Consider the following 27,832-nt stretch of genomic DNA (forward strand, 5'->3'; position numbering starts at 1 on the left):
GCGAAATTACTCCTATAATGTTACTAGAATCAAGAGGCAGCTGGGTGGTTTGTTCCCAAAGGAAGTGATTAAGGGGTAGAAGAGAATAAAGGGTAATTCCACGACCTGGTGCTCCTGCTCGCAGAGGAAATTGCAGGTATGCAGCCAATGGGCGGAATTTTCAACTTTGACGGGGTGGTGTAAAAGGGGCAATATTTGATTGGCCATCCCTTATCAGGCGGGGTGTATAACGGGCATCTGATGTGATATGGCCGAAGTTGAAAGATCTGGTGAATGATTTTGCATCCATTAATTTTAATAGGCAGAAAATGACAGGCTCTATGCCTGCATTATCCTGAGATGTGCTCCCTACGAGGGGCACTCCCCATTCGGAATGCTGAATCATGGAATCACCCCGAGAGAAGAGCTTCTTTTCTTTACTCTGTGACTGGTTTGAGGGACCATAAAGGTCTTTTCTTATCCTGTACATTCCTATGTTCCTGTACATTCTGCTCAAAAGTTGCAGGAATTTGCAGCAATTAGGACTTAACAAAATCTGGCAACTGTTAGCCATTGATATTTAGAAACAATAAGCTTATTTCCAGCTTTTGATGTACTTGGTTCTCCTGCTGCAGACTTCCCAGTATTTATTTACAGTTAGAACTTTGTTTGCTTTTTTTCATGCTCATCGAGGTGAGAGAAGGTAGTGCTGGAAAATGGATTGCTGCTATTTTGGGAACTGCTGTCAACAGCAAGGATTCCGAGATCAGATACAGCAAGCTAACCAAAGAGTACACGTCCCTTTACTCTGCCCAAAAATGTGCCTCTCGGCTTTAAAGGAGCTTCACAAACTGCACCACCCCGACAGCCTGGAAATTACTGTGAAAATTGGCAGGTTTTTTTTATATATTGTGGGCTTATGCCCACCAGAAACTGACTGAGACTGTCCAAATCTATTTACTGTAGGATCCCTGAACAAGCAGAGAACAAAATCCTATGCCAGAAGTAAAAGTACAGTTTGCCAGCCAACTGCTTCACTCAGTTTTTTATATTATCATTGATTCCACCGGTGCCTATTTTCTTTTAAAAAATCATAGAATCCCTCACCACATATAAATATCTGAGTAATTTAAATATAACCAAATGCAAAATGTAGTAACCTCAATTCTATTGAAGACAAAGAGTTGAAATGTTTTCTTAATCATGCATGCATTTTTTTTTCAAATATGGCTTTTAAGTGAACATATTACAACTTGCATTAGTAAGTACTATTATTTTAGTTGTTTACAATTGCAGCAATGCTTCGTGTGACTCAAATATGAAATATGCTTAGTACCTTAAAAAGGACTTCAAATGTAGGACCTTTTCTCTGTGAAAGCAAGGACTTTGGAATTACACTGTGCAGATGTTAGGATAAGAAATGGTGAATGCCTTTATATGAAACCCCTTTGCCGTTATTTTAACAGAGACATTAACCCATTTATTTTAAGGAATTTCATGGGAACATATAAAATGTTCATACACAAGCATCATTTCAAAGCCAAGGAAACAACTGCAAAGGAAGTTTTACATTTTTTTGTCCTTTATTTTAGCATTATCAACCTGTCACCAGCATTACACTTGGCTCAAGTACAATACAAAGTGCATTGCATTTGTGCTGGCAAATAAAAAATATGTGTCTTTGTCATCGTGCTACTAGCCAATATATAGTATCATATATTCAAAAGCAAAATACTGTGGACGCTGGAAATCTGAAATAAAAATAGAAAATGCTGGAAAACATCAGTAGGTCAGTCAGCATCTGAGGAGAGAGAAACAGAGTTCGCATTTCAGGTCGATGACCGTTCATCAGAACTGGAAGTTGTTAGAGATTAACAGTTTTTAAGCAAGTTCAGAGCCAGGGAAAGGAGTGATTAAATGATAAAAGGGATGACGGTGCAAGGAAAAAGGGGGTGATAATGGGACAAGTAAAGAAACAAAAGAGGAGGTGTAAATGGTTACAGCAGAATAGCAGAGGGGGGAGGGAAGCATGGAAAATCTGGCAAAGAGGAGAAAAGCTCCCAAGGTCCGGGGATGTGGCAGAGCAAGGTGGGTAGACCCCAGGGATAATATATATTATCATATATATTTATTTGCTATTATTTTTCCAACTTTCTTCTTTCCTGAAGAACAATTTCCCTCTGCTTTTCTCAGGGAATGCTTATTCCCCAGGTGCAAAGCACAAGGAAAAGGAGAGGGAGACCCATTACCCTTGGTTTCTGGTCCCTTTTCATTACCCAGTATTTTCACTGAGAGGGAGTAGAGTGCTTGTATCTGGAGCAGGCGCAAGCAGGACCATCCTATACAATGAGTCAGAAGGGTCCTAATGGTGCCTCCCATATCATTTTGCTTTGACTTTCTATTGCTTACAGATTTACTTGACAGAAATAATCCTTTATCCAGTGCCTAAAACTCCAGCTTATGTGAATATTTATAAGATGAAAAATAAATCTCAGTACATTTCTGTGTTATACAAAATACATTACAGTCAGTTCATTGCTGTTAAATGCAGGCATACTCATTTCACATAAATAAGTGAAAAATGAAATGGTTTCGTATCTCTTCTAATCTTACAGATGAAGTCATAACCCTAGTGATTCTTTTCCTTTCGAAGGTGAAATTGATGCATACTTGGATATTAATAATATGTTGCCTCTGTGAGAAGAGACAGACAAGTTGCTGCATTTGTTTTGCAGAGTCCTTGATATGAACATAATTAACGTACTACAGTATGTATGGGCAGCAGTTACAAGGCCATCGTGGAATTCCAAAGGATTTACATCTCTTTGTTTATTACAGGTCCACCTAGTGTAAGCCTGTTGACACCAGGGACTCTGGGCTATCTGCTGGAAAACCTGGTCAGTATCAAAAAATAGAGTTGGCAATAATTGCCCCGAAAATCCATATGGTGGGGGGAGTTCCAGCATAAGTGCGAGGGTGCGTCTGCCAGAATCTCTGCTGCTGACTCCGTCAAAGTTCGCAGTCAGGGAGGAGATCTCTTTATTATCATGCCAATGCCGGTTTTCCTCACAACTGGGGCCACAACCGGGATGCCTGCCATAGGCAGAAGGTCAGAAAGTCTGGGCCGGGCCAGTGACAGGTCCCACCACGGACACAAGTTGGTGGTACCCCCAGCAGGCCCTTTACCATGGAGGCCACATTTTTTTTTAAAAATTCTCCTCTTCAGGGCTGCAGGCCTGAACCTGGAAGTGGGCCCCACAACTGCCAGCTATCAGGAAGGTATGCCAGGTCCAACCAGGCCCACCTCCAAGACCATGTATTAGGTGCCGCTGAAGGCTCCCACTTATGCAAGTGGCCATGTTTGGGGCTGGCAGAGGCTCTGGCCTCAATTGGCCATCATAGCTTGTTCAGCACGAGGCCGAGACCCGGTATATCCAGGACCCAGCCTAGTTTCTGGCTGATCCAGTGGACTCCACTGTTACAGCGAGAGTTCACCATAACGTTCCAAGTAACTTTAAATGGGATTTATCAAATAAAGAGGTTAATAGTCAGCAAATCATCAAAGGTAGGGAACATCCCTCACAAGACCCAAGATTAAAGAGAAATGCTTAACATACTCTTGTGAAATTCTTTTGAAATCTTAGGAGAGGTGCTAACCCATTTATTTTAAATGAGTCATTAAATCTATTAAAATAGCAGACATAAGAATTTCATAATGAATGCCTTAAGCAGTCATATGCTGATATTTACATAGTATAATTGCAAGGCCAAGGTAGTTAGAATAGGACAGGATTGGAACAGTTAGGGGGATGGAAATACGTCGACGCTCAGTTTCGGGCGTGAAAGCAGCAATGCGGCCGCAGCATGCACCCGAACCAGGAGGCCTAACTTCAGGCCGGCCTTGGACCTCATCTAAATAATGTAGGCAAGCTGCCGGTGCCTGTCGTGCCTCTACTGGCAGCTCACCCTTTTGCAGTAACTAATTTCAGACCGCCTGCCTTGCTGGGAGGGTGGGGTGGGGGGTTACCGATCGCGGCCAGCAGCAGTTGTCAGGAGTGCTGTAATGTTGGGAGGAGCACGCTTGCTCCTCCTGGCTCCACAGGAAGGTTTTAACAGTTTTTTGGCGGCTGCCGAAGAATCCTGAGCAGGGCAGGCCCGATGCCTGCCCCACTCACCGCCACCCAATTTCTGCGAGGGGACCTTAAACAGACGATAGGCCCCTCATTTACATATGTAAGGGACCTAATGCCTGTTTTCGGTAGCCATCAGGGACGCCTAAAATATGGCCTGACCCAATTTCGGGTCAAATGGCTTTCAGGCACCCCTGGGGTGCAGGACACTAATCCCTGAAATTGGGCCTCATTGTGCCCATTTTATGCCCATAAGCCCGGCGCAATGAGTTTCAATTTCTACCCCAGGAGGTGCTAAAAATATAGGAGTGAATGTTAAAAACAAGTCAACAACCTATCGTTACCAGCACTTTTGGTAAATATAATGTCATAGTTCATTGATATATCAGCAATCTGCCAGGGAATGGTAGGACAAGTTTGGCCTTGTCCATACATTGAGGGGCCTACATTCATCATCGTTGTGCCCGTTTTATAGACCTAGAACTGACGCAGCGATCACCAATTTAGCTGGGCAAAGGCCCATGCCCAATCTGGATGGGTGTTCGGCAACTGCTAAATTGGTCAGGGCCTTTTTGTTTTAGGCGGCTCTGGTGGCCTCCTGAAATGGGCACAGGAGTTTTATTGCAACATTTCAAACCAGGATTACAAAATTTGTTTACCTCCTTAAAGGGACTGCTGGAGCATGCTCAAAAAAAGACCCCAAAACTTTCAAAATGTCACGTTTTTGTGGAATCGGTCCTGGCGTCACAAAACAACTGCCGCCCTCACTGCTCCCCATCCCCCCCCCACCCCCAAACCCGGACTTACCTGAGGAGCTCAGCATGTGGTGAAATTGGTAAAGCTTCAACAGGCGAGGTGTTTCGGAGCACCTGTTTGGCACCCACAGCTCACTTGAATCATTATGATAATTATGAATCGTGAATTATGAATTTAGGATGGTCTTCGGGCCTCTCCGTTACACCGCGCCATCGCTGTGCGGCAACAGAATTGTGCCGGATTTCGGGTGTTAACGAATTTGAGCGGCCTGAGTTCCTAATCCAGTGGCAATTGGAGGTCAATAGTAAACAATTTTACAACACCAAGTTATAGTCCAACAATTTTATTTTAAAATCCACAAGCTTTCGGAGGCTTCCTCCTTCCTCAGGTGAATGTGGAAATGAAATCCTCGAACCTATCGCATTTATAAATCACAGAACAATGCCTGGTGATTACAGACAGTCTTTTCAACTGCCCGTTGCCAAGGCAACCAAAGTGTTCAGACAGATAGGTGTTACCTACAGGGCCACCGGATATACAAACGGCCAGAACTAAAAAAACAGATGATGTGGAGATGCCAATTAAAAAAAACAGAGCGAGAGAGGCAGAAACATAGAAACATCCGGAAGGAAAAGACAGCAATTGACCCGTTATATTAAAAACAGATAACATTTGTTCGCTGGTGGGGTAACGTGTAGCGTGACATGAACCCAAGATCCCGATTGAGGCCGTCCTCATGGGTGCGGAACTTGGCTATCAATTTCTGCTCGACGATTTTGCGTTGTCGAGTGTCTCGAAGGCCACCTTGGAGTACGCTTACCCGAAGGTCGGTGGCTGAATGTCCTTGACTGCTGAAGTGTTCCCCGACTGGGAGGGAACCCTCCTGTCTGGCAATTGTTGCGCGGTGTCCGTTCATCCGTTGTCGCAGCGTTTGCATGGTCTCGCCAATGTACCATGCTCTGGGGCATCCTTTCCTGCAACGTATGAGGTAGACAACGTTGGCCAAGTCACAGGAGTATGAACCATGCACCTGGTGTCGATGATCTGGCATGTCTTGCAGAGGTTGCCGTGGCAGGGTTGTGTGGTGTCGTGGACGCTGTTCTCCTGAAAGCTGGGTAATTTGCTGCGAACGATGGTCTGTTTGAGGTTGGGTGGCTGTTTAAAGGCGAGTAGTGGAGGTGTGGGGATGGCCATAGCGAGGTGTTCGTCGTCATTAATGACATGTTGAAGGCTGCGGAGAACATGGCGTAGTTTCTCCGCTCCGGGGAAGTACTAGACGACGAAGGATACTCTGTTGGTTGCGTCCCGCGTTAGTCTTCTGAGGAGGTCTATGCGATTTTTCGCCGCGCAACAATCGCCAGACAGGAGGGTTCCCTCCCAGTCAGGGAACACTTCAGCAGTCAAGGACATTCAGCCACCGACCTTCGGGTAAGCGTACTCCAAGGTGGCCTTCGAGACACTCGACAACGCAAAATCGTCGAGCAGAAATTGATAGCCAAGTTCCGCACCCATGAGGACGGCCTCAACCGGGATCTTGGGTTCATGTCATGCTACACGTTACCCCACCAGCGAACAAATGTTATCTGTTTTTAATATAACGGGTCAATTGCTGTCTTTTCCTTCCGGATGTTTCTATGTTTCTGCCTCTCTCGCTCTGTTTTTTTTAATTGGCATCTCCACATCATCTGTTTTTTTAGTTCTGGCCGTTTGTATATCCGGTGGCCCTGTAGGTAACACCTATCTGTCTGAACACTTTGGTTGCCTTGGCAACGGGCAGTTGAAAAGACTGTCTGTAATCACCAGGCATTGTTCTGTGATTTATAAATGCGATAGGTTCGAGGATTTCATTTCCACATTCACCTGAGGAAGGAGGAAGCCTCCGAAAGCTTGTGGATTTTAAAATAAAATTGTTGGACTATAACTTGGTGTTGTGAAATTGTTTACAATTGTCAACCCCAGTCCATCACCGGCATCTCCACAATTGGAGGTCAGGAAGACAAGTTAGTACAATTCAAAAAAGAAACGAATGCTTGTAGCTTACATCGTAGAACATCTGATTAACGGTTATGTTGAATAACAGGACTTACCGCTTTGCCTCATATCTCCTGTATTTCTCACTACTGACACTTGCTTTTTAGAGTCTTCAGTCTCACCCAGCTACCATGCTGTTTTCACTTATTGCACTAGAAAAGTTTGGCCAAACAAGTAAGTAAATTGATTATCTTATACTTAGCTTTACAACAATGCAGCTTTTATTGTAAAAAAAGTGACAGTTGAGTAATTTTAATGGAGCTCACTGGTAGTTGTTTTCTGTAAAGTGGTGTTTTTGTTGCCAGTGGCTATTATAGAATCATAGAATAGTTACAGCACAGGAGGAGGCCATTCGGCCTGTCGAGACCGTGCCGTCTCTCTGCAAGGGCAATCCAGCTAGTCCCACTTCCCAGCCCTATCCTGTAGCTCTGCAAATTTTTTTCTTTCAAGTACTTATCCAGTTCCCTTTTGAAAGCCATGATTGAACCTGCCTCCACCACCCTTTCAGGCAGTGCATTCCAGATCATAACCACTCGCTGCGTAAAAAAGTTTTTCCTCATGTCGCCTTTGGTTCTTTTGCTGATCACCTTAAATCTGTGTGCTCTGGTTCTCGACCTTTCCACCAATGGGAACAGTTTCTCTCATTCTACTCTGTTTAGACACCTTGTGATTTTGAACACCTCTATCAAATCTCCTCTCAACCTTCTCTGCTCTGAGGAGAACAATCCCAGCTTCTCCAGTCTATCCACATAACTGAACCGTTCTGGTAAATCTTTTCTGCACCTTCTCCAAGGCCTTCACATCCTTTCTAAAGTGCGGTGGCCAGAATTGGACACAATACTCCAGTTGTGGCCGAATCGGTGTTTTATAAAGGTTCATCATAACCTCCTTACTTTTGCATTCTATGCCTCTATTTATAAAGTCCAGGAACCCATATGCTTTTTTAACCGCTTTCTCAACCTGCCCTGTCTTCTCAACGACCTGTGCACATATACCCCCAGGTCTCTCTGTTCCTGTACCTCTTTTAGAATTGTACCCTTTAGTTTATATTGCCTCTCCTCGTTCTTCCTACCAAAATGTATCACTTTGCACTTCTCTGCGTTAAATTTAATCTGCCATGTGTCTGCCCATTCCACCAGCCTGTCCATGTCCTCTTGAAGTCTATCACTATCCTCCTCAATCTTCACTACACTTCCAAGTTTTGTGTCACCTGCAGATTTTGAAATTGTGCCCTGTACACCCAAGTCCAAGTCATTAATATATATCAAGAAAAGCAGTGGTCCTAGTACCGACCCCTGGGGAACACCACTGTATATCTTTCTCCAGTCCGAAAAACAACCATTCACCACTACTCTGTTTCCTGTCACTTAGCAAATTTCGTATCCATGCTGCCACTGCCCCTTTTATTCCATGGGCTTCAACTTTGCTAACAAGCCTATTATGTGGCACTTTATCAAACGCCTTTTAGAAGTCCATATACACCAAATCAACCACATTACCCTGATCAACCCTTTCTGCTACTTCATCAAAAAACTCAATCAAGTTAGTTAAACACGATTTGCCTTGAACAAATCCGTAATGGCTTTCCTTTATTAATCCACACTTGTCCAAGTGACTGTTAATTTTGTCCCGGATTATTGTTTCTAAAAGCTTCCCCACCACCGAGGTTAAACTGACCGGCCTATAGTTGCTTTGTTTATCCTTACACCTTTTTGAACAAGTGTGTAACGTTTTCAATTCTCCAGTCCTCTGGCACCACTCCCGTATCTAAGGATAATTGGAAGATTATGGCCAGTACCTCCCCAATTTCCACCCTTCCCTCAGCAACCTAGAATGCATCCCATCTGGACCTGGTGACTTATCTACTTTAAGCACAGCCAGCCTTTCTAGTACCTCCTTTTTATCAATTTTTAGCCCATCCATTATCTCAACTATCTCCTCTTTGACTGTGCCTTTGGCAGCAGCTTCTTCTTTGATAAAGACAGAGGCAAAGTACCCATTTAGTACTTCAACCATGCCTTCTGCCTCCATGAGTAGGTCTTCATTTTGGTCCCTAATCAGCCCCACCCTTCCTCTTACTACCCGTTTACTATTTATATCCCTATAGAAGACTTTTGGGTTCCCTTTTATGTTAGTTGCCAGTCTATTCTCATACTCTCTCTTTGCCTCTCTTGCCCCTCTTATTTCCCTTTTCACTTCCCCTATTATGAATGTGTGGAATGTGGACAATGTACAAAACATATCGGAATATGTGACTTTAGTGGTGTGCTGTCACTAAGGCAATGGGAGTGAGTCTCAAGGCATTTTTAGAGAAAATATATAGGACTAATATTAAAATCAGAAATAGTCTCAGGTCCCCTATGGGTTAGTGAGTAACTGCACTTACATGTGTTGAAGATTCCAGGTTTTATCCTTGGTCATTGTTAACTAATTTAAACCAAGATGACATTTGGACCCTATAATTGGCTTGAAATCCCTAAGGTTAAGGAGATAAAAACATTAGCCAGGAATCCCACTATTGATCATCGTCTCTCCTGTCGGAGAGTCCATTGTGAATATTAAGTGATAACAATAACGGGCGTAAATTGGGTGCAACAGGGGCCAGTTTTGGGGAGCATCCATGTCTGATCAGCTCCAGAGTTACAGGCATATTGTCATAGGCGGCTGTCCAGGTGCCCATGGCACCTGCTCGAACATTAGTGAACCACTTAAGTTTGTGCGGCTTTCATTGTCATTTTATTTGGTGCCAGCCCACAAATTATCAGATTTATTGAATGCAGTTTCACAAATAGCCATGTTAGGATTTTAACTCACAACTTGTGGGGTGCTAAGCCATAACCACAAGGCTACCACACGCCACTATTATAACATTTCATTCAGCTGTCTTGATAGTCTTCTGCGTCTTGTCCCTTCGACCACAAAACGTCATTGAAATAAAAATGGGGAGAGATATAAAATAGGCTGCTGATTCGCTATTACCTGTTTTACATTATCGCACAAAATCAAAATCTACCCCATATTGTGTCATTCAGAATTTAGATTTGGAAAGTGGTGGTGTTGACATTTTTTGACATCTCCTTTGTTCCTTTTAGGTGAGAACAAGAAAACAATTTGTCAGTCGAGAATCTGTGACCAGCTAAAGCTGTTGGAAACATGGGCCAATCATAAGGATTACTTAAAGAGACAAGTGGGATTCTGTGCCCAGTGGTGCCTTGATAACCTCTGTGAGTGATTCACTGAGTTTCATCCATTCCAACATTTATCCTTATCCTAATTTTTGTGTCTGTCTGGACAAGTAGGTCATTGACATGTTGAGCTTTCAGTACTAATATCTGTGTCAGTGTTGGGTGAGGTGCCTCCATGAGATGCTCTAAAGCATGAAATGGAGCAACAATACATGACTGAGAAACACCAATAAATGTAAAGGATCTTCCCTTTGTATGATAGAGCGATTCAGAGGCTATTTCCCTCATATTACTTAATGCTTTCACTGGGTGGAAAAATGTTGCATTCCTGCTCATGACAAATGAAAAGTTGGTTTAGTAACCATGACGAAAATGCCTGTAATATTTTAATTTTGAATGGGAAACTTCTTAACTATCTATAACATAAAATACCCTTTAGGTTATACATGTCTTTCAGTAATTCCTCCTTGTATGTTATTTTTTTCAGTTATTAAAGAGGGACGATTATTTACATATGAGAGAGTGGACCTTTGTAACACTAATGCCATGTTGAATAGTAAGGATGTCAGCGAATATCTCAAGATTTCAGCTGCAGGCCACGAGGTTGGTCTGCGCGCTATTTAAAACATTTAACTATGTGTTGTGATTGTTTCCATTTTTTTAAGAAAAAGCACCAATGAAACAAAACAATGTCATTCATTTGAATGGATCGGCACAAACCCAATGGAGACTAGGATGTGGGTAGATATGAAATACAGTTGCAAAGTAGTGTACAAGCCCTGATCACTAAAACATCCCACCAAAAGAACTTGTTTCGATGAAGTCAATAGTATAGGCTACACTAGCATAGGCTAATGTTGCTGAATAAGCTATTCACTGTTTAAAAAAAAATTAAGGCCTATTACATGCCCTCTCTCAGCTAGGAAGAACACACAGACAGGGAAAGATGTATTTTCTATAACCACCATTACTTTGGATTGAGAATATTCAAATAAATTAAATTTAAAACCCAAAGTGTTTCAAATGGACAAATACCCAAACTTGTTTCTGTTTCTCATGAGACTGGATAAGAAGTGGAACATGAGAAAGAATAAGAACTAGAATGCAGGAGTGTATAAGAACTAAAATGTGGGCATGTATACGATCTAGAATGTGGGAGTGTATACAATCTAGAATGTGGGAATGTATACGATATAGAATGTGGGAATGTATATGATCTAGAATGTGGGAATGTATACGATCTAGAATGTGGGGATGTATATCATCTAGAATGTGGGAGTGTATATGATCTAGAATGTGGGGATGTGTATGATCTAGAATGCAGGAATGTATATGATCTAGAATGTGGGACTGCATGCGATCTAGAATGTGGGGATGTATATTATCTAGAATGTGGGAGTGTATACGATCTAGAATGTGGGGATGTATACGATCTAGAATGTGGGAATGTACACGATCTAGAATGTGGGAATGTATACGATATAGAATGTGGGAATGTATATGATCTAGAATGTGGGAATGTATACGATCTAGAATGCAGGAATGTATATGATCTAGAATGTGGGACTGCATGCGATCTAGAATGTGGGGATGTATATGATCTAGAATGTGGGAGTGTATACGATCTAGAATGTGGGGATGTATATTATCTAGAATGTGGGAGTGTATACGATCTAGAATGCGGGACTGCATACGATCTAGAATGCGGGAGTGCATACGATCTAGAATGCGGGAATGTATATGATCTAGAATGTGGGACAGAATAATGATTAGAATATTGGAGTGGATAAAAACTGGAATTTGGGAGGGGATAAGAACTAAAACATGGGAATAGATCAGAACTAGAATGCAAAGTGGATAAGAAGTAGAAAATCAGAGAGAATAAAAACTAGAATATTGGAGAAAATAAGAATTAGAACGGGGGAGTGGATAAGAACTAGAACATGTGGGAGGATCAGAAGTTGGTTTAAGGACAGGAGACAGAAGGTGAGCATTTCCGAATGCCTGTTTCTGGTGCAAACTTCACCCACCAGGAAGCCATGAATGCGCTGCCTACAATTTTATGTCCATTAAAATGAATGGATGGAAAGTTATGCAGACTGCACCTGTAATTTCCTAATATGTGTGGTCAGTGGAAGCTTCACCCGACAATAGCACATATTTGTAAAATCAGACCCTGAGAGTACTGGCGAGAGGGATAGTGCCAATTAGCAGAAGGTAGAATCCCACAGAGGTCAGTGTTTGGAACCCTGTTGTTTCTGATCGAGATAAATAACCTGAATGCTGAATCCAATTGTAGTTGTGTCAAATTTACTGATGACACCAAGTGTCATTGCAATTATACTGCAACCACTGCTCTAACTAGTAGCTGTAGAGTGTGATGCACAGTCAGATATGTTATACTGCTGACTGCATGTCAGTGTAGGTCAGACTGAGGTCAGACAGAAAAATGTTCTGCATATGTGTGCTTGGATCTGTGCACAGGGTACCGCTGGGATGGCTATATTTAAATACTGGATGAGTGGGTGGGAGTTCCTGCCTTTTTTTCTAATACAAATACATGGAAAAGTAATTTTAGAATGACCACCTAGGCACGTTAATCTGTGAGTTGGAATTATAATACACCTGGTGCAATAAAAACTGCTGTTAGGCAGTCTTCTGCTGGGACTCTCACACTTCCCAACCAGTGTGCTGAGGAGTCAAAATGAGACCTGACTCCGGAGTTATACTGCCACCTTTGCATTGATGCACGCCTGAAACTGCTTAGTATTGATATGAAAATGACGATATTACTGCAGCTTGAAATTCAGAGAGTAGTAGAGACAGAGAATGCAGCTCATGATTTGAAGAGTGCCAGTCATGTAACTGGGCAGACAAATAGCAAATTAAATTTACTTCTGACAAATGTAAGTTGTTGCACACTGGGCAAAAACGTGGTTCATAAGTGTACATGAATAGAGCAGAATTAGCACAAGGAGATATAGAGAGGAATCTGGAGTAATAGTAGACTCATCACTTTCAATGTCTAGATAATGTGGTAAAAGCGATTAATAAAGCTGACAAAGTTAGATGTAAAGGGTATTTTTCTGATTTTGCACAGCTGGTGGGGAGTCTCACCTGCTGAGAGCAGCAATCAGAAATTCAGGTGTGACAGTTTTTAAAATAATGGGTGAAAAACATGTGGAATATGCACCCAAATTTCCAATTTGTATGATCACAGGACGTGATTCCCAGCTGATAGTGCAAAGTTGGAAAATTGCCTCTACATAACTAGCGCAGTAATGTACAGATATACAAAAATTGTGCTAAGGCTTGTATTGCACTGGTCAGTCAAAATCTGGAGGGCTGTGTTTAAGTTTGGTCACCAAGCTACAAGATGGGCATATATGCATTGGGGAGGGTGTGAAGAAGAGCAGCTGGAATAATCCCAAATGTACAGGGGGTGAGCTATGATACTAGAGAAGGTCACAATGTATAGTCCAGAGAGAAGGCCATGAGGGGACCTCATCAAGGTATAGAAAAGATAAAAACAGGATATTACTTCAAATTAGTCAGATTAGAGAGACTTTAAATTTGTGAAAAATACATTTAAAACAGGTATTACAGAACTTGTTTGCTCAATGATGATGAATGTTTGGAGTAAACTTCTCAGGCAAGTAATAGAGATAAATTATATTAGGAGCATTCAAAATGTAGTTGTATGCCAGGCTGGGGGGAGTTAGAGAGCTCATAAGTAGCTTTTTTTTGCCCTTATGTTCATACTGCAGTCCCAACCCTGTGGGGATATTTTATTTCCAAACAACATCTTATCCTGTGGTCTGGTTGAACAGTAAGAAAAGCTGACAAATTCAAGTATCTAAACTAGGAATTAAATTTGCAACCACAAGGATCTGAAATGAGTGCATTACTGGCTTCTTCTGTATCTTTAATCCTTTTTGTTATTATTTATCTTTTAAAAATATTCTTTTGTTACACATTGTTCCATGTGAAATCGTCTTCACATATGTTGGTTTCTTAATTTGAAGGCACGTTGTGATGCATCATCATTTGAAAGTGTTCGCTGCACATGCTGTGTTTATTCAGGAGTGTGGTATTATGAAGTCACAGTCATCACCTCTGGGGTCATGCAGATCGGATGGGCCACAAAAGACAGCAAATTTCTTACCCATGTGAGTGACTATTCAGTTACTACAGTATCAGCACCAGAGAGATTAGACAACCTGGTATTTCATTTAGTTTAGAATTTGAACATTTCCATTGGCCAGTAATTCTTGTGCGAAAGCCTCATGGCCAGTGGAGAACTGTGTTATGATTTGGGTTTAATGGCTTTGTACAATGCCTTAATTTTGTCAGATTCAAAGGGACCCTGTTTTTATGGGAAGATACAACAGCCAAACCTGATCCTGCCCTCAATGACAAGTGTGCATGTGCACTTCCAAAATGGAGTGCCCAAGGTACAGTCTGCGGGCCAAGTGTGCTTGTATGCAGTGGCAAGTTACGTCGTTTTTCCAGGGTCTCTGTGGCTCTTCCGCCGAAGTTATAGCAGATGAGAGGGAGAATCACCATGGAAATTTGTTCCCTTTGTCTATAGAGGTCTAAATTTTTGTGAACGGAAGTGTTTGGATTTCCTGTGCTGGGGCTTACATCTCTGTGTAATCATATACGGCCAACTCACTGGTTTTTGATGTGTGTCTGGCCCCAGGCTGCAAACGTTGGACATTGCTAAGTTACTGGATAGTGATCAGGAGTGGAACCTTGAATGATTTTTCCTCGTGTTAGCCTCCTCTCTCCCCTCCACAGACTCTGACTGAGATAAGCTAACTCAGTACAGACAAGCAAACGAACCTGGTTCCCTCTTGCTCTGTGTATTTCTGTACTGCAATGCAGAAAGCATTTACCCACTTCAAAAATGCTGACATAACCACTGAATTTTAGTTTTGTTAAAAGGTATGTTACTAAGTCGCAAAAATACTCAAAACGAAATTCAATTGAATCTCTCAAAAATGGTCGCCTGGAATTTCTGTGGGGGATCTCTGTCAGGGATTGGCAGAATCCCTGGAAAAATGGCATAAGTGGCTAAAAAACGGCCGTTTCTCCGGCAGGTCTACTGATCTCCCACCGAGATATTGCCAAGGAGATTGGGAGAATCCTATGGAAATTCAGAACTGCTGTGTTTCACAGTAATGTTGTTTTCCAACTGAATTGCATCTGTTTCTTCACAAGATGCAGATCATAGAATCATATATAGCACAGAAAGAGGCCATTCAGCCCATCATGCCTGTGCCAGCTCTTTGAAAGAGCTATCCAATTAGTCCCACTCCCTTGCTGCTTTCCCCATGGCCCTGTAAATTTTTCCTTTTCAAGTGTGTATCCAATTCCCTTTTGAAAGTTATTATTGCATCTGCTTCCACCACCCGTTCAGGCAGTGCATTCCAGATCATAGCAACTTGCTGCGTAAAAAAATTTCTCTCCATCTCTGGTTCTTTTGCCAATTATCCCAAATCTATGTCCTCAGGTTACCTACCCTCCTGCCAGTGGAAACAGTTTCTCCTTATTTACTCTATCAAAACCCTTCACAATTTTGAACAACTCTATTAAATCTCCCTTTAACCTTCTCTGCTCTAAAGAGAACAATCCTAGTTTCTCTAGTCTCTCCACATGACTGAAGTACCTCATCCCTGGTACAATTCTAATACATCTTCTCTGCACCTTTTACAAGCCTTGATATCCTTCGTAAAGTGTGGTGCCCAGATTTGGACACCTTACTCCAGCTGAGGCCTAACCAGTGATTTATAAAGGTTTACCCTAACTTCCTTGCTTTTGTACTCTGTACTGTTTGTAAAATCAAGGATCCCAAATGCTTTTTTTTAAAAGTCTTCTCAACTTGTCCTGCCACCTTTAAAGATTTGTGTACATCTATACAGGTCTCTCCATCCCTTTAAAATTGTAAAAAGATGAAAAATGTTTCTGATTGCAAATGCCAGAGCACTATACTGCAACCGGAAATGTAGGGTAAAGTTGTCCCAGGTGCATTTTGTTAATCTAAATATAAGTTTACGCCTGTTAGATGGCCAAAGGCCTTCATACATTTGGAAGGAGTCATTCAGTAGCAATCACGATGGGAACTGTGCCTAGTTTCTCCCCCTCCCTAAGCCATAAGTGCAGATGCCAGTTATAGCACCTCAGTTGAGATCAACCAACTCAGTACAGATAAGAAAACAAACCTGGGAACATAAGGCCTACTCCACACCTGATGGCTGATGAGCACTGGGCAATTCAGGCAGTGTACCAATTGTGTGCAAGGCTCATCAAATGGAGCCTCCTCCCCATAACACAGCAGTTTCACCTGCCCCAGCCACTCATTGCCCACTATAAATGGTTACTGCAAGGGAGAGCTGCAGGGAAAGGAAGAAGGGTGACTCTGACCTTCCACTTACGTCATTTAAATTACCTGTTGCTGTGTGGTTTGGCCTCAACAGGCTGATCTGCTGCTGTTGTCCTCTTCCCTCCCTTCCCCCCCTCCCAAGATGAGAGATGCAGTCAAAATGCCTGCAAATCGCACCCCACAAACTTGGCAATCTGCCACTGTGGCATGAGTAATGCACTGGAAGCAACATTTAAGTGTTATTGTATGCTCAGCTTATTTGCGGGCAGGACCACAGCATCTCTGGAGCAGAGGTCGGAACTTCCATTATTCTTTAATTAGATGCTACTACTACTGATTGTCTACCCCACCAGTGGGAGCATGGCGATGCAGGTGTGACATCTCCAGCCTTCTCTGCCCTGCGTGTAGTGCCATGCAGTGTGGAAGCATGAGCTGAACTTTTTTAGGTCCAGCTGGACCTTGAAGTCTACGCCAATCTGGAGGGAACCTTGAATGGGATGTCTGAAAGGCTCTCTTCACCAGGCAATATTCACGAATTGTTGCAATCGTCAAAGACTTATGATTTCGGAGACAAAAGATTGTGCTCTCCACATTCCTGATATAGTTATACCAGCGGGCTCCATTCATTGGAGACACCATTTGTCAAAAGCATCCAGTCTTGATTGGTCGCAAACTGTAGGAGCCCATGTGTCTGCTCCATATGTCAAGACTGGGATAATAAGACAGTTATATAATCTGTCCTTGGTTGCTAGTTGGGTTCTTGAATTCCACACATTCTTGCCAAGTGTCTATCGTGATCCCTATTCACTGACATATCTCTCCTTCAGAAGGGCAATGTCATCCTTTTGGTGGATGTCAGTGAATCCTTCCAAACCCAGTTCAGCACTGTTCATGCTTGGACCAAGTGAGTTCCAAGGTCCAATCCATGGGTAGCAGAAACAGATCAGGGACAAAGATGCATCCTTGTCGAACTCCAGATCCAGTTTCAAAGAAGGTGCTGGTATTGTTGCCTACACACATGCAACTGGTTGTACCTTCGTATAGGAGCGAATGAGTCAGACCAATTTATTCAGAGCACCCACTCATTTCAGAAGTAACCAAATTGAGTTCCTGTCCACTGAGTTAAATCTGCCTTGAAATCGATGTTGCCTACCCGTGGTAGTTTTTGGTGTTCTCTGCGCGTCTGGGCCGTGATTTTGTGTCCCAATATTGGTCGGTGGAGCTCCTTCCTGGTGTGATTCCACTCTGCTGTTTCGTCTCTTACTTAAGAGTAGATCTTTAATCCTTCCATTAATTGTGTGGACATAGGCTTTTCCTGGAACTGACAGAAGGGTGATTCCTCTGTGGCTTCCACATATGGTTTTGTTGCCTCTGCCTTTCCAGATTGGGATTATTACTCCACGTTTCCAAAGCTCGGGTATGACCTTTTGCTCCCAGGCATCGTATATCAACTGATGTAGGGCTTTAGTGTATGCCTCTCTGCCTCCTTTCAGCACTTCAGCAGATATTCCACAGATGCTGAGAGATCCTGCATCCAATTGTAATATAAAGCATGCTGGATCATTCATCTATAATCAGCTCACTTAATTCAGATATTACTGATCCACATCAGTCTTTCATTTGATTTGAAGTGGAAATTAAGTTATTCTGGCTAGGCTAATTGTAAAATAAGTAGACAATTGTAGAAATCATAGAAATTACATCACAGAAAGAAGTCTTTTGGCCCATGGCACTTGTGCTGACTCTACTTTAATATAAGAGTGAACTAGAATGTTTGGTGCTTTGACTCTCTATCTTTGTATCACTAGAGGTAAATAGGGCAGGCAAAAACTTGCAACTAATTTAATTTTCCTGATTTGTTTTTCTTAAGAATTCTTGTATCAGAATTATTGTTGCTTGAAATGAGCATTGTGTGTGTTGGTCATCTATAAATCCTCAGTCAAGACACTATTTTGTCTCCTGTCAATTATATGCTTAGAAAGAAGGATCTTGCATTTATATAGCATATTATCACATCATTGAGGGCATTTCAAAGCATTTCACATGCAATAAATTAGTTTTTGTTATTGTTATATGAGTTCATATGGCAGCCATTTTGTGCAAATTAAATTAATTTATTTCTGGTGGTATTGGTGGAGGGAGGAATGCTGGCTAGGACTTTGGGAGAGCTCTCTACTCTTTGAACAGTGCCGTGGGATCTTCAACATCCACCATATCCGACCTTGGTTTAGCATCTCATCCAAATGACAGCACCTCTGACAATATGGCACTCTCTCAGTACCTCAATGGAGAGTCAGCCTGGATAATGTGCTCAAGTCCTGGAGTGGGGCTTGAACCACAACCTTCTAGCTCAAAGCCGAGAATGCTACCATCTAAGTCAAGCTGACACTATTACATCGTCTTTACAAAATCACACTCCCACTGAGTGAGGCTGTGTGCTTGAATGCACATTTGTAAAAATCAGACTTACAGCTTAGTAATGTATAGAACTAGAACATAAGAACATAAGAAACTCTTACATTTTCAGTAAGTATTTTTATTTCAGGAAAAAAAACTGACAGGATTTAAATATATTAAAGCAGATAGATCAATTTCAACAGTGAATTACAGTGTAAATGATAAAATTGCCAAGGCCAGCACAGATAACAACTATCAGAGGGAGAGCTGTCCTTGTGTTTTATGCCCCCTGATAGTTCGTTCAGAACTGCAGTGCCTATGTTTCGTTCATGGCTCAGGGAAACTGGGGTGATGAAAATGAAAATGAAAGAGTCATCACAGAAGGTGCCCTACTTGTGCCCACATTCAGCACAGGGTGGCAAAACTTGAAGGAAAAGTTCTTCCTTGCATTCCTTGATAATATTATCAATCTACTTTACATTGGTTACCTGACCACACATCTCAGTCATGAGCAAATTTATAATGCTGGACATACCTCCTGTAAAAAGTTCCATTGGATTTTGACTGTTATTGATATGCAAAGTTGAGAAAATAGGCTGCAAATATATAGACTGCAATTTTTGCAAAAAATAATTGTTAGCTGCAAAATACAAATAAAAAATACTTCTGGATATAATTTGTCAGGGCTTTTTATCAAAGATTGAGTTATATATTATTGCAAGAGTAGGGCAAGGGGACACAGGTTCAAACTAGTAAAAGACAAATTTAGAACTGATCAGGATATGAATCTTCACACAGATTCCTGCATAGAGCAGTGGAGGCAAAGACCCTGGAATAATTTAAGAGTCCATTGAATGCTGAATGAGGGGACATAGGGTACTTTTGGGTAGATGAATTAAAATGGGCTGAAAAGCCTCCCTCATTCATAATTATCTTGTGAAATGCATAGTGGGCTATTGGAAAGTATGATATAAAAATGGAAACCTCAAACATTTTCAAAAATTATTTCTTTTTTGGAACTGTTCCACAGTAAAATTCTCAGCTTTAACAATGTTTCAACTTGTTCCAGCCCTCAATACCCCCGAATGAACCACTGTGTTATTTAAATGTAGGAAGGTTATGGCATTGGAGATGATGAGTATTCCTGCGCTTATGATGGTTGTCGGCAATTGATATGGTACAATTCCAAAAGCAAGATTCATCTTCACCCCTGCTGGAAAGAGGGTAAGTTCAGATTGAGCTCTGGGTAGTGATAGTTATAGTGACTCTCTTTTTAATGACTCACTGCTTGACCTGACCCGAACCTATACAATATTTCCAGGTTTAGGTCATTACCTAGGACCTAAGCCCCACCCAGCATAGGCCTACCAGTTAGTAGTACCTCGTATTTAGTCGTGGGGGAGGAAAGCCAACCTCTGCTGCAGGCCTGAGAGGTGTGCAACAATGGTAATGGCTGTTGACTCTCTGGACCTTCTGGTGGCTGTCCAAAAACAGCTGTTAGAAGACCTCGCTCTCTGACCCCTGTCCTACTGGTCATGAAAGAAAAAGGGATTTACTTTTGTTTGGCCTCCAGGACTTTGCTGCCTGCTCCTCTCAAATCCTCTGGCTCCGAGCACAAGAATTAAGCCCCACTATTTGTGATGCTGTTCTGCTCGGGCCTTCACTAAGTGGAGACCCAAGAAACTGAGGTGGGAAGTGTGGCGATGTCGCTCCTGCTGCATGTGCATGGCCTTTGAATGTATCTATTCCCAGCACAAGTACTCTGCCTGACTTCTGAGATTATCGGATACAGGAGGGAAACAATTAGGGATATACAAAACCTGGCATTCGCTAAATCGTATTCCCACCCTAAATCATTGAGACGAAGATGTGATTTTGCCTAGAGTAGAGAAATTACACAAAAGCAGATGCAGCCTGCCATTTTTATTTTAGCTTTTTTTTCGATTCCCCAGTTATATGGCTTGTGATTAAAAATCTCACCTGCAGGATTTGTACAGCTTTGGCAGTTCAAACACTCAGTGGCTTGAAATTGTCAGACTTTTCTGCCTGATAATTCAGAAATTTGGCCAGCGAAGAGAGGAGGGGAGAATAAATGATATTGTTTCTCAGTAGTATAACAGGCAATAATAGACCAAGTTCAACTTTCTAAATCAGTATTACTTTGGATCATCCACGGTGGATGTACAAAAATCTAATATATTACTTTAAAAATGTCCAAATGATCGCTAATGTAAAAATATTTGTTCCAATATTGTTCTTTGATATTATTGAATTGACTGTTCAATTTCAAGAAATGTCATTATAGAACAAATGTTAGTAGTCAGAATAAGAATTTGCAGTAAGCAATCTTTGCAACTCACTTTATTGCTGCTTCCATTTAGGGATGTAAAGTTAGTTAAATCTCATTGACTGGAAATGCCAAATCAAAAGGCTACTGTTTCAGACTCAGATGCAGTGATCCATCTGTTGACCTTTCTCCTAGGGGATTGATACTTCAAAGATGTAGGAACTTTGACATTTTCTAAAGGTCATTTAGCTTCACTTTCCATACAGCAGGATACTGCCCAGATCATGAATTAGTCAAAGAATTAGACTTGCTCTATTTCTTTTATGTTTTGGGAAAATCATATGTGCTTGTTTCAATTCCTGGCAGTTTCTGCCAGTATTTCTTATACTATAACTGTGCTGAGATAACAGATGTATTGCGTGGACCCACTGAAACCCGTGAATAAACTTTGTCCTTTTGGAAGATACAAAGTTATACTGAAAATCTCAATCAATTTTTTGGGTCAATAGAAAGAGGCACAACGACCACCCTTGCCCTTTAATTCAGAGCATGATAACCATCCCCTTAACCTTTAATCCAGAACACGATTAATCCAGAACATGATAACGACCTCCTTACCCTTTAATCCAGAACATGATAACCACCCCTTACGCTTTAATCCAGAACACAATAATGACCCTTTTACCCTTTAATCCAGAACATGATAACCACCCCCTTACCCTTTAATCCAGAACATGATAACCACCCCTTACCCTTTAATCCAGAACACAATAATGACCCTTTTACCCTTTAATCCAGAACATGATAATGACCTCCTTACCCTTTAATCCAGAACATGATAACCATCCCTTTACCCTTTAATCCAGAACATGATAACCACCCCTTACCCTTTAATCCAGAACACAACAAGGACACCCTTGCTCTTTAATCCAGAACACGATAACGACTCACTTACCCTTTAATCCAGAACACAATAATGACCCCCTTATCCTTTAATCCAGAACATGATAACCACCCCCTTACCCTTGAATCCAGAACATGATAACAGAGTCACTGTATGGGAAGAGTCATAGGCCAGGAATTTCCTTGGAGCTGCCCCCGTTCCGCCGCTGTAATTTAGCCGGAAGTCTGGCAGAAACCCTGTCTACCCGCGTAAACGGGATTTCAGAAACAGTTACGATGGCGGAGCGGGAACAGCTCCAATTAAATTTGCAGCCATATGTATTTTAATAAATGATTGTAATGATACATCAATCCTTTTTTTGTTAATCTACTTCAATAACTCTCTCAGTCTCAGATTTTGCTTCTAATGATGTTTTCTCACTAGGTGACACAGTTGGATTCCTGTTGGATCTGAATAAGAAAATTCTGATATTTTACTTGAATGGACAGCCCCTCCCACCTGAAAAGCAGGTCTTTTCTTCAGCCACGTATGTTGTTTTATTTTGGCCATTTCTGCAGTGTTTTATAAATGTGGATATTCTGTTCATCTAGTGGTGTTTCAGCAAGATGGAGTAGTGCTGTAGTGAAATCTCTACTGCACTGTGTACTCTTTCACAACTCAAAAGAGCAATTTCATTAAAAAGTATTTGTAAAATCTTTTTTTTAGTTTAGAAACGCATATCATGACTTAAAACACATTAAAATAAACTTCCACTTGTGACTGATGTGGTGACAAAAATGCACATGTCTCTGGCGTTTCTCCTACGTTGCAGGCTTCCTTACTCAGGTCTCAGTTAAAACAGTCAGGTCCCAATGCATATGTAAAGAAGGACCCTGCTAACTTTGGGCGGGTATTCTTGTCGCTTGCTCAGGAGAGGGGGTAAAAATCGCGGACGGTGGGATCCTGGCAGCTTTCCAGTGGGTAAGTAACCTGGGCGATTTTAACTGCCCAACTACCCAGTTTCCACTAGGTGGGGCAGAGTTAAAATCGACCCAAGTTAACATCCTTTCATTGTATTGTGCAGCAGGTGGGGGCTCTGGTGTGTTGCTTGTTAAGTTCTTGTGATGTATCACAGGGCTTCTGTCCAATCACTGTTGCAAATTGCAGAACTCAGATGTTACTCACAGGTGGCTGGAATCTGTGCTGTCAACCAGAGAATGTTCAGTTCCCGTAGCATCTCTGGACTGATTGCATAACACCAGAATGTACCTGAAGATCAGTGCCTTCACTCAACACTCCAGCAAGCCAGAAATATTCACCCTGCAGTTGTAGAGTTCATGAGAGGATCTCAAAAACTCATTAATGTAGAGCCATTATAACATTTATACCAACTCCTTTATATGGCTAATCATATCATCCAGTAAATGGGTTTCATTTGATATTGTGAACAACATATATATAATAATTTCATTAAAATATTATAAAGGTCAGTAAACACATATTCATCAGCAATGTTTTGGAGTTTTAGCCAAGTGTCAGCTTGGCTCAGTTGGTAGCTCTCTAACCTCTGAGTCAGTGGGCTTAAGCCCTCCTTCAGGACTTGTGCACATAACCTAGGCTGACACTTCAGTGCTGACTGAGAGGAATGCTGCATTGTTAAAAATGCCATCTTTCGGCTGAAACGTTAAGCCATGGCACCATCTGCCGATTCATATGGGTGTAAAACATCCCATTGGACAACTTTCAAAAAAGAACAGGGAGTTCTCCTAGTATGCTGGCTAACATTTGTCCCTCAACCAACACTACCAAAACAGATTAACTGGTTATTCATCTTATTTGCTATTTGTCAACCTTGCTGTGTGCAAATTGGGAGCCATATTTGTCTGCATGACAAAAGTGACTATACTTCAAAATTAATTCATTTCCGAGGACATGATAAAGTGCTGTATAAATCAAAGTCCTTTCTTAAAGCTCAAAGATGTGTCAGGTAAAAAACAGTGTCAGTTTAATCCTGTTTCACCAGAAGTACTACAGGAGATCCTTTCCAATACCAATATGGTCAGTAGAGCTGTGCTGCTTTAATCATGTGACAATGCTTTGTATTAATAGCAGCTGCTTATTCTTGGAATAGAGAGATCGGGCTCGATATTAGCACCCGCTATCGGGTGCGTTCCTGGCGGGGGGGCTCCGAAAATCGGGGATTCCCGGGGCGGGGCGGGACGGGAGCCCGGCTCCAACCCGCCCACTTCCGGGTTTCCCACAGACGCGCTGACATGCGCGCGCAGCCCCCGCATGTGGGACTCCCGCAGGCAATTAAAGCCGGCGGGGTGCCATTTAAAGTATTTATTTAGGTATTTCAGGTCGTTAACAGACCTGATTAAGGAGATATTTCAGGAGGGGTGGGATTTTACAAAAAACTGGGACTGTTTCCCGTACTGGGGGAAACACTCCCAGTTCAAATGGACGTGTTGCAGCCATCAGCCTGTGGCAGCTGCAAAGGTCCATTTGACAGGTGGGGGGTGGGGGGGGGAGGACCCTCACTCATTGCAGGAGGCCACTCTGTCACTTTGGACAAAGTTTGGCCTTCACCACCCTCCTCCTGACAATAAAATTCACCAACTTGCACACTTACCCCGGGGTCCAGAGACATGTACCTACCTTGTGGACCCCCTCAGATGTACATCTTCCGGATGGGGGCCGCCGTAGCTGCAGTCATGACCTCCTCGGAGGACGAACAGCATCACCAGCCTCGCCGGCCACGCCGTCCACCTCTGACACATGGAGCTCCACAACACAGTGCTGTGACACATCCACCTGCACAGCAGGAGGGAGGGCAACCGCAGATAGAGATGCATCGCAGAGGGCACTACCCTCACCACAGGCTCCACAGACCGAGGCTCAGCTTCCTGGAACTCTCTGAGCAGCAGTGCACATGGAGGCTCAGAGTCACTCGACATGTAGTCGTGGACATCTGCAGCTCCTTCATGCTGAGCTGCTCCCGGCTTGCCCGAGCACCATCTTCTTACCTGTCGCTGTCAAAGTCACCACTGCCCTCAACAACTTCTCCTCCGCATCCTTCCAGGGTGCCACCGGGGACATCGCCGACGTCTCTCAATCATCTGCACAAAAGAGCCCTGCAAATACACCTACACCCACTCTGCAATGGGTGGCATCAGGTGTGGGTCGTCATTGTGATCCTCAGGAAAGGGCATTATTGCACAAACCAGACAGGATTCGCAAAGACGTGGCAATAGTGGTGCCAATATAATATGTGATGTGAGTTGCTCAGAAACTAAATATAAGTAAAAACCATGACAAACCCTCAAACACCCTTGTGCATCCCCTTCATGCTTACGACACGTTTGCCTTACGCTTCCTACTGCACATATGTGATGCATGCCCTGTGGCTGCAGCACAGGTAGTGGCAGGTTGAGTGAGGCTGACCATGAAAGAAATGCATGAGAGGGTGAGTATGAGATAGAGCCATGAGATTGTATGAGGATTGGGTTGAGTGGTAGTGGTGGGATGAGTACTGGCGAGGTAAGTAAGTGCAGGTAAGATGAGGATGAGCTTTGAGTGGGTGTGAGGGGTGATATGACAGAGTAGTGTTGGCAGTGCAGAAGGAGATGTGGGGTGGGGGCGGTGATGTGGCAGACGGAGTGTAGGGGAATGAGTAAGTGTACTCACATTGGCTGACCTACTTAGGTCATTGGAGCGCCTCCTGCACTGTATGCAGGTGCGCGATATGTTGGTGGTGCAGGTGACCTCCTCTGCCACCTCGAGCCAGGCCTTCTAGGTGGCAGAGGCAGGCCGCTTCCTCCCGCCCGCTGGGGGGAAGATCTCTGTCCTCCCCCTCCTCCTCACCCCATCCAATAAGAGCTGGAGTGAGGCATCATTAAACCTGGGAGCAGCCTTCCCCCTGGGCTGCTCCATGCTGTAATTTTTCCTATTTCTTGCAGCATCAGTCAGTGGAGGACTGCCCCTTTAAATAGAGCTCCTCCAGCTGACAGACCTTACTGCGCATGCGCGGTCCACCCAACGCGCAGCTCAGCAGTGGGGAACCCGGAACAACAGGTAAGTGGATCCAATTAGCCTGCGATTGCGCGCGGAGCAGACTGATTTCACCGGGCGCGTTACCCACGCGCCCAATTGCCCCCCCCCCCCGCCGCGAGCCCGCCGCCCTGGTAATATCGAGCTCATCCAGTGCATATTCCTCTCCCAGTCTTTAGGATCATGTATTTTTTTTTTCCTATGTGGCAGTGACATATTTGTTTGCCGTAATCAAATAAAATGTAACGGTAAAATTTCTGGTAACGGACACCAGGTCCACCAAATTTTTTCGCCTCAGATCCCGTGATGAAGTTACCAGATTTGTGTGCCACAAACATATCCACAGTATCATAGACCTGGGTGTTGCTCCTAATGCGTGACAGTCACTTACTTTGGTTTACAAATATGACCTATTTTACCTTTTAAAAATAAGCACACTTCCATGTGTTTAAACAGCTTTGTGATCTGAATCATTCCCAGCATTTTCATAACCTTGGCAGCTCTGTATAACTGGTAAAATAGCAGGGCTCGAATTTTTGTGGGGATTTAATTGATTTCTAAAATTTGCTCCCCTTTATCTGCTTACCATAAATGCACTCAATGAAATACTTTTTGTTCCAAGTTATTTCAATTTGTAACATTGTTGCAGAAATCAATATATTCAAATTCAGTGGCTCCAGATTTCCTTGTATTTTTTTGGCATAACAATGCTTTGTTTGAAGTGGCTGGGGATGGGAATTGTGGTGGGACCCAGTTATGCTGGGATCCTACCTTTCTTTGCACCCGTTGACATTTCCAACCCATTTGGAGGCGGATGCATCATACAGCAGCCAACAAATGGGCAGGCATAAGATAAAATAGGAGTGACATCAGATGACATAATTCCTGCATTTGTGCTGTCAGCAATGCTAACACAAAGAACAACATGTACATCTTTGATGTTAAGCATTCCAGAGTGTTGGAGGCAGACAAGATTGATAAAGCTAGGTTTTCCCTACTGCAATCAATTGCAGAATTTCAGGCCAGCTAAACACTGTGGCCAGTCCTGGCTGCGAGTCTCCTCCCTTCACCTGAAGGCAGATGTTCCATTTGCAGCATTAATGGTGCCCATCTGATACGTGCAGATGTCCCAGATCCTGCAAAGTGCAAAAGAGTCAGGGGTGCAAGTCACCAGCAGCTGATATGGCGGCAGATCCAGCTACGAGGAAACTCATAATAAATTGAAACAAGATGCTTAGAGCCTTTTCAATAAATTCATTCTTTCCATAATGAGCATGAGAATATACTGTACACTGGTACAACACTAAAAATCAATACAAACAGTAATGCACTGACAGCGTATGTGATGTTAGACCTATGCTGAATAATTGCACTACATTCTTTAATAACTTTGATATTTTAATTATTCTATCCCATACAATGATTTTTGAGTTTTTACAAGATTAATGTTCATTAGTGAGCTTGCAATGAAAACATCTATTCAGATACACTAATGAGATATAATTGATGTGGTTGCATTAACTATAATACTTGGACTTCGTAGTTCATATTCAATTTACTGTACTTCTAGGTCTGGCTTTTTCGCAGCTGGTAGTTTCATGTCATTTCAGCAATGTGAGTTCAACTTTGGAGTTAAACCTTTCAGATACTCCCCTCCTGTTAAATTCTACACCTTCAACCAGCAGGCTAAATTGGATGCAAGTGAAAAGTTAATACTACCACGGTAAGTGAGGTTTCCTGTTCTTGGTC

At 42.6% G+C, this 27,832-nt stretch overlaps 1 protein-coding gene across 5 annotated transcripts in view; it reads left to right on the forward strand.

Moving 5' to 3' along the window:
- The window catches only part of LOC137339773 (RING finger and SPRY domain-containing protein 1-like), a 100,672-nt gene that overhangs the window by 58,623 nt on the left and 14,217 nt on the right, over positions 1-27,832 (forward strand). For 4 of the 5 annotated variants that reach the window (XM_068001922.1, XM_068001924.1, XM_068001926.1 and 1 more), the window contains 8 exons: positions 2,818-2,876; positions 7,004-7,070; positions 9,989-10,120; positions 10,569-10,684; positions 14,107-14,250; positions 19,976-20,087; positions 22,478-22,580; positions 27,654-27,806. In XM_068001922.1, coding sequence (XP_067858023.1) covers positions 2,818-2,876; positions 7,004-7,070; positions 9,989-10,120; positions 10,569-10,684; positions 14,107-14,250; positions 19,976-20,087; positions 22,478-22,580; positions 27,654-27,806 — 886 coding nt within the window. The remainder of the gene's footprint in view (positions 1-2,817; positions 2,877-7,003; positions 7,071-9,988; positions 10,121-10,568; positions 10,685-14,106; positions 14,251-19,975; positions 20,088-22,477; positions 22,581-27,653; positions 27,807-27,832) is intronic. The other variant, XM_068001923.1, reaches the window with a different exon arrangement.

Source organism: Heptranchias perlo, chromosome 2 (genome assembly GCF_035084215.1).
Source record: "Heptranchias perlo isolate sHepPer1 chromosome 2, sHepPer1.hap1, whole genome shotgun sequence".
NCBI lineage: Eukaryota > Metazoa > Chordata > Chondrichthyes > Hexanchiformes > Hexanchidae > Heptranchias > Heptranchias perlo.